This window comes from Coenobita brevimanus, chromosome 50 (genome assembly GCF_032717465.1).
Source record: "Coenobita brevimanus isolate Jiangsu-jjx chromosome 50, ASM3271746v2, whole genome shotgun sequence".
NCBI lineage: Eukaryota > Metazoa > Arthropoda > Malacostraca > Decapoda > Coenobitidae > Coenobita > Coenobita brevimanus.
In genome coordinates, this window is record NC_137003.1 from 54961227 (window position 1) to 54973279 (window position 12053).

The following is a 12053-nucleotide window of genomic DNA, read 5'->3' on the forward strand; positions in this document are numbered from 1 at the left end:
GCAGGAGAGAGAGAGAGAGAGAGAGAGAGAACCACGATACTCCAGTTCTTAAATTCCACTTCTGAAACCGTATATTTTTCATGTCTTCGTTTTTTCCTTTCCGTGTTATCACCAGACAAGTTTTCCCATCAAAGAAAAGAGCTCTCGTAGTGAAGGGGTTGACGAGGGTGGCTTTAATCCTTCCAGTTCCAAGAGAGTTTCCTGAGCTGAATAAAGTCAACTAAAACAGGAACATGTACGTCGTGAGAGTGAATGGGTAAAGAAATGTTTTAATGGTCTGGCCCGAACGTAGTCTTCATGTCACTATTAAGTCTAGGATCAGTGAGAGACTGACTAGAAGAGTGTATGTGAGTGAGATGGAGGGGGGACAGGTGGGGAGGAGTGGAAGACCCAGGAGGAGATAGTGGGATGGATGGAGAGGTCTATGAGAGAGAGGGGGGAATGAACGTGGGGGAGGGCAGGCTAACAGCAGAGGACAAGGTGACATGGAGGCGGTTTGACTGTGGCCACCCCTGAAGGAATGAAGGCGTCTGGCTAAACACAGCATGAGTGTAAATTATGTATCTGACAGCTGTGTGCGTGACGGCAAATGCATACATATAAACAGCGTGGTTCATAAATAGCTAAGTCTCTCAAAATCCTCCCGGCGATTTCTCTCGTACTATGGGGACGGCTCAGTCTCTGTTATCGGTACCCAGCATTATTCATTCATTTTCTACTCCTACTGCCACACCCACGCCCACACCAGCATGATCAGCCGTCCCTGCAACACGCTATATCCCGCCCAGTGAGTTTCTGGTAGAGCACTACTTACGAGCCTCTCTGTAGGTAATCCCACACTACTTAATCCATTCACCCCGAGGATTTCTTTTTTTATTGTTAAGTCCAGATAATCACATTTATCTCTGGAGAATCTTTTCGAACTGGCCAGATAAAACCTTCATTACCCTCCACTACACGAGGTCTCCCAAAGCTCGATAAAATGGTCTGAAGATAGTACGACCAAAATGGAAAACGACGTCGTGGGTTAACCTCATGGTCATAACTCCAGCATTATATATATATTTTTTCCCAACAACCATTGGGGCCGAAGCCCCTGGTCATTAAGGCATATATATATATATATATATATATATATATATATATATATATATAAACACACACAAACATCCATGCATCTATACATAATCACACACCTTCATACACACATATATACGCCCCGACGGAGTCCGACGAGGTATTGCTTCTGGTCGTTTGTTTGTTTGTCTGTTTGTCAGCAACATTATGGAAAAACGGCTGAATGAAATTACATGAAACTTTCAAGATATGTGGACACTGGCCCCCAAACACAGTAAATTTTGGAGGTAATCGAGTGACCCTGAAAAGTCAAAATCAAAGTCAGGGATTTTCAGAGGCTGTAACTTGAAAACGGATGAAGATGAGATACTTACTATTAGGAACATACAGGAACTCGTAACATGGGCTTTCATTTGGCATCAAGAACTTTGACCCTGAATGACCCAGAAAGGTCAAACTCAAGGTCACAGATATGCAGGGGGCTATAACGCGAAACTGGTTGAAGATAGAGATATTTACTATCATCAACATATAAGAAAACCCACATTGGTTTTTAACTGGTACCCTGACCTTTGACCATAAGTGAAACTGAAAGGTCAAACTCAAGGTCACGGATATTCAGGGGACTATAACTCGAAACTCGTTGAAGATAAGAGATATTTACCACTACCAAGATATATGAGTCTTATATGGGCTTTCATCTGGCGGCATGACCTTTGACCTTGAGTGACACTGAAAGGTCAAACGCAAAATCACGGATTTTCAGAGGGGGTAACTTGAAAATATTTGTACCATTACCTTAGACTAATTGTGCACTGACGCTAAATGGCAGAATCAAGTCAGTATTTAACAGCAATAAAATAACTGCTGTCGGGCAAGGTTTGTTGTGTCTGGCACCGATTGTTTGTTTTTTTTCGTTATTTTTTTACATTACATTAAAAAATACCTACTCTAAAAAAAAAAACCCTAAACTAATAAACCTAACAGACAAATCGCTAACCTATACTGAGGCCTGAAGATACAAATACCTAACCCTGCACTAGGGAAACAACACCCCAACAAAGCATTCTATTCAAATCAACACCAGATTTTATTTCGCGGAGGGCGAGTCACTGAGGCCTCATTGTTAGTACTATGGACAGCAAACAGCACCGATCCTGTTGTTCCTTTTGGGGCTGTTTGTTATAGGGAGGATTTTAACTAACAAAATTATTCAGTGAGTTAGGCGGAACTGGGACACTGCCACGCCTCGACTGCTAAGTGGTTATGTGTAACTCGATACGTGTGTGTGTGTGTGTGTGTGTGTGTGTGTGTGTGTGTGTGTGTGTGTGTGTGTGTGTGTGTGTGTGTGTGTGTGTGTGTGTGTGTGTGTGTGTGTGTGTGTGTGACCTGTATCGTTGCTATCAGTAATGTGGGATGCAGGCTAATACCATCTAACAATGACACGTGATCCATAATTGCTTGCTTACACTTTCTCACCCTATGTCTTAGCTCCCGACAATCCGATCAAGTACTATACGCTACACTCCTTTTACTCTAACCTGGCCTAAAACTCATTTCTCCATCTTGAATTCTGTACTGTACTATGAGACTTGCGCTAACCTACTGTATGATGCTCGTCGCGAAACAGTGTCATGGAAGGGAAGCAGAGCCGCAGCACTTTTTCTGCCACTGAGCTACGGGAAATAAGCTGCTAAAAGACGGATATATTCACAGGATTATACTCTGCATGGGGAGTAACAGGAGGCTCGGTAGGGGTTAATGGAGGCTGTTCCTAAACCCGCCACGACAAATGGTCTCTCCAAAGCTGAATAAAAATCGTCTGGAGGTAACAACACTAAACAATATGAAAGTTCCTGGATTGAACTGGATTATAATACTATTACTGCTACTACTATTACAGTAATAACAATCTATCTCTCTATTGCCAGACGCCTCCATCCCGTAAGGGGTGGCACACAAACAAATCGCCAATAAAACATGAGCGTATAATAATAATAATCATAACAATACTACTACTACTCAATAACCAGAACGCCGCAAAATTATCGAAGGACAATTCTGATAAAGAAAAATTTCTCACAGCCACTGCCTACTAGAAGCAGAGCTATAAAGGGACCTGAGGTCATGGTCACTGATCTCCATGTCACCTAAGGTCATCAAGATCTACTGTATAAGTCCACCAAAGTTGGTGACTAAAGCTGTATTCTTTCATGCAAAATCAGGCGACTCCTCTGTCGTCTGGAGTAGACGGGAGGCTGGGGGTGGGGGATGGAAGGGTGAGGGTGAAGGATGAGGGAGGATGGGGATGAGGGATGGGAGGGTGGGGATCGTTGGGGGATGGGAGAAAGGGGGTGGGAGTGAGAGGGTGAGGGAGAGGGATAAGGGAGGATGGGGTGGGGAATGAGAAGGTGAGGGTGAGGGATGGAAGGAGGGGATGGGAGGGGGAAGGGAGAGTGAGGGCGAAAGAAGAGGGAGGATGGGGGTGAGAGATGGTGTGTGTGTGTGTGTGTGTGTGTGTGTGTGTGTGTGTGTGTGTTTATATATATATATATATATATATATATATAAATATATATATATATATATATATATATATATATATATATATAAACAGCGAAGTGAAAGAGTGACATCTGTGGTGAGCGAAGGTGAGGGTGGGCGTAAGAAAGGGCCGGACGGCTAAAAGACGGACGAACACCTGGCAAAGTGGGGGTGTAGGAGGTAAATGTGTATTTAAGATAATGAGAGAGAGAGAGAGAGAGAGAGAGAGAGAGAGAGAGAATGTAAGGAAGAAACTGGGTTATAAAGGTGGCGGGGAGAGAGGGGGTTAAGCACTCACGCCCCCCATCACCCCCCCAGCAGTTGTGCCTCTCCCAGCGGGCGATGGTCCTCAAGAGCACTATTGAACGCTCGAGTATCAACACATCATTCTTACCCCACTACACCGCCCTTTGTTCCCACCTACAGGGCCGCCAACCACCCACTCCACCCGCATCGCCCACTCCATCACACTCCACACCTCTCCACTCTCACACTTCACCATCTGCTCTCACAAAAGCGTCCCACAGCATCCCTCTGCCACTTCCACAGGTCTGTGGGTGGAGTAGGGCAGGGAACAGGGCTGCCAACCTGTCACTCCACCCTCTCCCCTCCACCCTATTTACTCCGCCCTTCGCCACTCTCAAATCTCAACACATGTGCTAAGAAAACACAATATCTTTAACTAACTTTCCACAGGTTTTTGGACTGAATAATGTAAGTAACAGGGCTACTAACCTCTCCCTCCACCCTTTCCCCTCCACCCCTCTCCCACCTCAACACCTACAAATTAAAAGCAACTTACTACACCTTCCTATTTCCAAATCCACAAAGTCCGAAAGGGAATGAGGTGGATAGAAAGGGAGGAGAGAAACAGAAAGAGAGAGAGAGGGTGTGGTTTGAGAGAGCGGTTGGTACGCCTGGCCAGGGAGACTACACTCATGACTTCTTCCAGGGACTATCAGTTTTTTCGCCCCCCCCCCTTTTTTTTTTTTCGAAGATTCTGCTTCTCATTCCCTAATTCTCTTCTGAGGGAAAGAGTAAGGGACTGAAAGGATGGATACCGCGGGGAAAAAAGGAGGGAAGAAGGGAATACCTGTGGGAAAATTGAATAAAGGCGGGAAAGAAATGAAAACGTTAAAAAAAAAAAAATCAGTCGATGAAAGAATGGATAAAGGCAGAAGGTAAGGAAAATGAATGGTGAATAACTGGTAGAAAACGGAGACCGGGAATATGGAAGACTTGGATGAATGATGAATAATGATGAAAAAAGAAAACGAAGGTCTGAGAGAAAGAAGCAAAAAAAAAAAATAATAATAATAATAATAATGGTGTGGAATAGAGGGAGAATTTAACTCTCCCTCAGTGAATAAGTTACACCAAAGATTCGCTAGTGTGGATCATCGGGTTTAACTGTGTTTAAATGCTGAAGGAGACCCGTTTCAAAACTTGGTGTAACTGTAGATAAACTGAAATGAAGTGCTGGAAGTCAGTACCACATTTCATATTAATCGGCTCACTGATAACGAAAATATTCAAATTCTTCTGAGGCCTCCGAGTAGTGAATCACCCCGTATTTCTATGCCGCATTAACCCTTTCACTACCAAGACGCTTTGTTAAAATTTTGTTTCTGCTGCCTTCAGACGATTTTTTTCTGTTCTGGGAAATCGGCCGCATTCTTAAAATTATTCCCTTCACAAACCATTCGTTCGTTACGACGGAATTCTCTTTCATATCGGTATACTTAAAATTCCATTGGATGGGAAGGCAAAGTTTTCAGGTTGGTTGCCCTGTTAAGCTAAAAATACCCAGCATACTGATACGTGGTATGGAGGAGCGTTGGGTTTGTAAATTCATGCTTTTATGCTCACACCTCTCGTGCTTGATAATGAATGCGCAACACATGTGAGGAGGGCGAGATCTCCACTCTCATTACTGTTGGTTTATATTCAGCCATAAACGCCAGTCCAGCCAACACTACAGCGGTGTACACTACTGAAGACATAGCTTTTGATTTTAATATTGCAGGCATAACATTAGCTTCACTCTTGCTGTTAAGATGAATCACGTGTTTATACTGGCATGGCGGCGACCCTTGGTTTTTCCCGCAGGAAGACACCAACATAACCACTCGCGTGACCTTAATGGCAGAGTTTCCTTTTCTGGCTAAATTACCAAGCAAAATGTTTAGTGAAAAAAAAAAAAAAATCCTCGTGTGATCCTGGCAGACTGACAAATGAGGAAGTGAAGGAGCGTTTTGGTTTCAATGTGGATGTGATAGAAAGCGTTATGAGAAATACTCTGAGGTGGTTCGGCCATGTGGAGAGGATGGAAAGCCATTTCTGAACGATTTTCCTCAGCTTGCGATAGTCTGTTTCGGGGGTTTGATGTGGCGTTAATAAATGTCTTCAGCTGAATGAAATCATCTGGAAGCGGCAAGAATACACCACCACGGACTGAAGCGTTCTAATACCCATACAACCAGATGCCAACACGGGGAAGACAGGTGCCACTCCACGACGCAGGAGGTCATTGGTAAGATTAAGTATTTCCACAGGCTTCACACCAGGATTCCGGGGGCTTGAATGGTTAGTGAATGAGTGTGTGGTCCAGTCAAATGGGCCGACTTTGGTTAGTTTTCTCATTTGACATTCTTTCTCTGAACCACCACACCAAGTCTGGTCTATACAGGATCAATGTTCAAGCTGCCCTCGCCTCGTGACCTTGAACTTTAACCTTCTCGAAAACATGATATCCCCTTGGCTGACCTTAATCCTTTAACACACACACACACACACACACACACACTGGGCAAAACATTATCCCGGCTCGCGTTATCTCCCTCGTGGGTGTAAATGCTTAACTGTCAAAAGATGCAAGGAAACAATGATTTTTTTTCTTTTACAGCGTTACACCTTCAATGCCCCATCAGGAGGGTAGGGGCCGGGGGCTAAGCTAGGCAGTCCAGACGTTTAAGGGAAGAATGACCAGTTGCCCATCCCTGAGTACCATAAAGTAACCAATGAACCCCAACCACCCCTTGGATTTAAGTAATATAAGTAGGCATCGTGGTATTTAAAAACAAACAGAACCCTCAGGGCAATACAAGATACAAAAAATATACAGAGGCAATGTAAGTAGTGATATATACGATCATGAAAAAATACAGGACCAAGGTAACTGTATGCGTCTGGCCATAAGTTCGCTCAATCTATCGCTTCCGCTACTTTTCATTTTCCAGTGGTGGCTAATAATCCTCAGCTGAGAGAGGCTTGGTATGGTTCGGTGCCTACGGATGATGCCGTCTTATACGATGTGCCAAGGAGGAAAGTGACGGATATGACCGGAGTCTGATGTAAAAACAGTGTAACAGTGGGTGAACTTTTGTCTTTGTATTATGCTCCCTGGTAGAGTATGAAATATTTAAAGACAAACGCAAGGTCAATACAAGTGTGACTGTGTGTGTATGTATCTTGTGCCTGCGGTATAAATCATGGCAGACAATATACATGGTCAACAGATTATATAGGTAAGCGTGATTGTACGTACCTGGTCGCTGTAGAGTTGAAAATGCAAAATATGACGTCACTACATAAATGTACATATGTTTAAAATTACAGGGTCTATATTATAAACGTCCAAGGGATCAGAAGATTATAAAAATGCATGTATAGTTAGGCAAGAAAGTAATGTCAGGGGAAAAAATGAGTGAACGTTGTGACATCACTTCCTCGCGGGACATGACATACCATGTGGTTGTACACCTTATAAATAAACCAATACATATATAAGCACATTATACTGGTGTGCGTGCTTACCTTCTGGTTGTGGTAGTAAGGGTCAATGTCCTCGATGGGGCAGCCGACCAGTTCCTCGGGGAACATCTGCTGGAGCTTGTTGGGGAGCGGCATGCCCTGCTCCAGGTTGGGGTCCGCCTGGGGGCCCTCCTCGTCGTCATCATCATTATACACAGCCTGCCGTAGCACCCACCGAACACCAGGTTAGTAAAGGGGTATGCACACAGGAGACATGGTGTGCTATGTACAGTGCTGGATGATGCATGTTGTGGTGGTGCATGATGACAGGTGTTGTGCTATGTACAGTAATGGGAGATGAGACATGTGTGATGTATAGTGCTGGACGATGAGGGATGGTGTTGTGCTATGTATCGTGCTGTGGGTGAATGAGGAATGGTGTGGTATGTACAGTATAGTAGTGGTTAATGAGGGGTGCTAATGTACGAGTCCGTATAGTGCTGGATGACGGTGGTTATTATGGTGGATGAACTCCGTCGTGACATGTACAGTGATTGCTGTATACGCTGCATGTGAGATTGTTGTGGTAGATGAATAATGAGGCCTTTACAGTTGCTGTTCTTGTTGTTGTTACTGTAATTGTGGTAATAGGATATGATGGATGCTATAGTGATGGTGGTGGTTGTGGTGATGAAGGCAGTTGTGGTGACGTTAGTAGTTGTGACGGCGATGGTTATGGTGGTAGGTGTGGTGGTTGTGCTTTGTCCATTCTCTCTCACTAGCTCTCACATACAAAGCCAATACTTATGATTCCTTCACCACTTACACACAGTGATATAGTGTAAGTGTGAAGGTGGGGGTGGATTTGTGAAAGTGTAGTGGATGAGTGGAGAGGGAGGCTAGAACAGTCCTATGCATCCACGCCTACGTCACTTCACACAGGCCACTACTTGTTAATCTCTAAGTAGGCCTGGCTAAGAGAACTAACTTAAGGCTACATCGTCCAGGAGTTACAACTACTTAGGACTAGATCGTTTAATGGCTACGTTGATGCTTGGGGCTACCTAGGTCACTTACAGTAGTCTAGGCTAGGTCCAGGCTAGTCCAAACTTTACCTAGGCTAAAATCTAGGGCTATTTAACTAGTCAACTGAGTGGCTAGGTATGTCTAAGGGTTCAAAATAGTTTCCAGGGCTACCCCATACCCGGAGACAGGGCTACTCAACACCTTATCCATCCAGGGCTACTGTTGTCTTCTTCGAGGCTGGAGGCTACAAGGAGGCTAGTTTTGAGGGTGAGGTGGTGGCAGCAGAGTAGTAGTAGTAGTAGTAGTAGTAGTAGTAGTATAGTAGTAGTAGTAGTAGTGGTGTGGTATAACAAGAAACGTGATGGTGGTAGTTGTGGCAGTAGTGGTTGTAGAGCAGTAGTAGTAGTTGTTGTGGTCGTAACGCAACATTTACAGAAGCAACGGTTGTGGTAGTAGTGGTGATGGTTGTGGTAGTAGTGGTTGTTAGAAAATAATGAATGTTGTAGTAGCAGCTGTGGCAGTAGTGGAGCCTAGGACAGCATTAGGCATTGTGGTACTTGTGGTAGTATTGGTAGGTGTGGTAGTAATGGTAGCTGTGGTATCAGTGGTGGAAGAGCAACAAATACTAATGGTGGTTGTGCCAGTAGTAGTGGTAGTAGTAAGTGCCAGTAGTAGTGGTAGTAGTAATGGAAGAGAATGATAGTAGTTGTGGTACTAGTAATGGAAGAGAAACAATGACTGTGGTCGGGGTAGTTGTAGTAGTAATGGAAGAGAATGATAGTAGTTGTGGTATATACTAGTAGTGGAAGAGAAACAATGACTGTGGTCGGGGTAGTTGTGGTAGCAGTATTGGTAGCAGGGGTGGAGGAACAACCATGACAGTAGTTGTGGTGGTTGTGGTAGTGGTGGTAGAGAAGCAACAATGACGGTAGTTGCTGTAGTAGGGTAACATGGACTGGAGTAGTGATAGAGGTAGTAGGTTGAGTGAGGGAAGTGGTAGTAGCTGTGGTGTTAAAGGTAGTTGTGGTGGTAGGACAAGACACAAAAATGGTAGTGGTGATAGTTATGATGGTAGGGTAACTATTAATACTGACAGTTGTGGTAGAAATGGTGGTGGTGGTAGATGTGGTGGTAGGGTAACTACTGACAAGACTGGTGATAGCTGTGGTAGGAATGGTGCGAAATTTTACACAAGCAATAGTGGTAGTTGTGGTAGCTGCGGTAAATGTGGTTGGAGAAATAAAGGTAGCAATGGAGGTAGGAGTAGCGAAGGTAAGAATAGTGGTAGTGGTGGTAGGACACGCGATTGTAGGTGGTAGTACTGGTAGTTGTGGTAGCTGCATGTAATGGGGAGGTAGGCAAGAGTTTGATGATGATGATGATGATGATGATGATGATAAATACGTGAGGATGATGAGGGGAAAGTGAAGAAGATGGCAGATGATGATGATGATGATAGTAGGAAGCACGATGATGATGATGATGAAGCTGGTGATGAAAGAGAATATAGTGATGAGAGTGATGAAGAAGACTGACGATGATGACTGCAGTGAAATTGATGATGATGATGATGATGACGCTGGTGATGAAAGAGAATGCTATATAGTGATGAGAGTGATGAAGAAGACTGACGATGAGGTTGGCAGTGAAATTGAGATTATGGTGATGATGATGATGATGATGATGATGATAGTGATGACGTGGACAGCAGGGCATATGACGTTTACCCAGCTGGTCCAGCCGACCCCACACTTATTGATTGTCGCAGCTCTCTCTCTCTCTCTCTCTCCTACTATCCCCTGCTGTCTCTCTCTCCCCTGCTATGCCCCTCCGCCCAGCAATTAGCAGCAGGGACTACGGAGAGGGCGGAGGGGGGGGGCGTACATGAGGGAGGGGGGCGGTGAATGTTAAAGGTGTAGCAGCCCTCACACAGCCCCGCCCGCCCCTCAGTGTGCATGACGGGGTGGGGGGGTTATCACTGTGCAAGACGATTTTTTCTCCAGCTTTATAAGGATCAACACTGAATGCTTCCTCTAGTTCTATTCGAATATCAGACTGATTTTCTAGCGTCACTCTTTAACCCTTTCATGGTGGGGACAACTCTGGTATTCCATTTTACAGCCAACGCCAGACAATGTTATAATTCACGACACATTATTTTTTTCCTGTGAGTGTCATGGAATCCTGAGTGTGTTAATACTCCTGCCGCCATAATAATAATAATAATAATAATAATAATAATAATAATAATAATAATAATAATAAAACTGTCTAGGCAACTCTTCAGTATGGCCGTATGTGAGCAAGATTTTCCACCCCTCCATCGGATACAAGCCCGTACTGGCTAACTCCAGCTGGGCAACTTAACCCACTGAACCACCAGGCGTCCTCCCTAAACCTAGTAAACCCGCCTGGAGATAACAGGTGTAAACTAAAATCGATGTTCACTATGATCGACTTTCTAATTGGGTATTCCTGGATCCTGAACCTGACTCTCACTCTCTCTCTCTCGGACCACACTTAGTTTCCTTCCGTCAAAGTGATCTCTAAGAAGAATAAATGTAGTTGGCGTGGCAGGAGTAGAATACACAGGGTCGCCATACCGAAGAGAGTTTAAACACTACCAGTTCACTCTTCCTGAAACAGTCTTCATCTCGTTTCACTCTTGCAACCCTCTTACGGCTTCATTCACCTTAATCCCCTGAATCCAGCGACGTGTGTTCTTGATCTATAACCTCCAGATGATTATATTCAGATCTGTGGAAACCCCCTGTAGTGACGGGGTAAATGAAGCCTATACCTCACCTATTTTTTTTTAATCTCTCCCCAGTTAAGTAAAAATATCTAGAGGTTGCCAACACACACATAAAAAGTTTTGGGATAGGCTGCGCGTAGGGAAGGGCAGGTGTAGTAAAAGTCTTGGTTCATTATTACCCGCTAATGACGTTGTTAATGCACAGGCCGGGACCCATTGTACGCCCAGGCAGTTTTTATAAGCGACACAAGCGCTCCTCCCATCCCTCTATTAATTTACTACCGGGTTTTTGAGCCTTCGTAAATTCTGCTTTTAAGAGGGAGGCAAAAAAAAGGTGACGCTGCGACTCCACAAATTCGGTAGCTCGCTGGTGACAGGTGTGTGTTGTGGTGTGGTACGGTGGTGTGCGGTGGGGAGGAGTGGTGTGATGAAGTTCCGCGGGGTGGTATGATATATGGTGGTGAATAACATGGTAAGTAAATGGTACTGAATAACAGGAGTAAATGGCAGTGAAATATGATGAGTAAATGGTACCTAACAACAAAAGTAAATGGTAGTTGGGTATGAGTAAGGATGAGGCATGAATGGGTGGGTATAAGGATGAGGCATGACCGGGTTGGGTATAAGTAAGGATGAGGCATGAATGGGTGGGTATGAGTAAGGATGAGGCATGAATGGGTGGGTATAAGGATGAGGCATGATTGGGCTGGGTATGAGTAAGGATGAGGCATGAATGGTTTGGGTATGAGTAAGGATGAAGCATGATTGGGTTGGCATGAGTCAGGATGAGGCATGAATGGGTGAGGTATAAGGCATGAGTAAGGGTGAAGAATGAGTAAGGGTGTGGTATTAGTAAGGATGAGGTATGAATCAGTCTACCACAACCCACCTCACACCA

At 44.4% G+C, this 12053-nt stretch overlaps 1 protein-coding gene across 8 annotated transcripts in view; it reads right to left on the bottom strand.

Moving 5' to 3' along the window:
* Window positions 1–12053, bottom strand: part of para (sodium voltage-gated channel paralytic) — a 234681-nt gene that overhangs the window by 98719 nt on the left and 123909 nt on the right. For all 8 annotated transcript variants that reach the window (XM_080272415.1, XM_080272413.1, XM_080272412.1 and 5 more), the window contains exon 3: window positions 7438–7593. In XM_080272415.1, the coding sequence (XP_080128541.1) occupies window positions 7438–7593 (156 nt within the window). The remainder of the gene's footprint in view (window positions 1–7437; window positions 7594–12053) is intronic.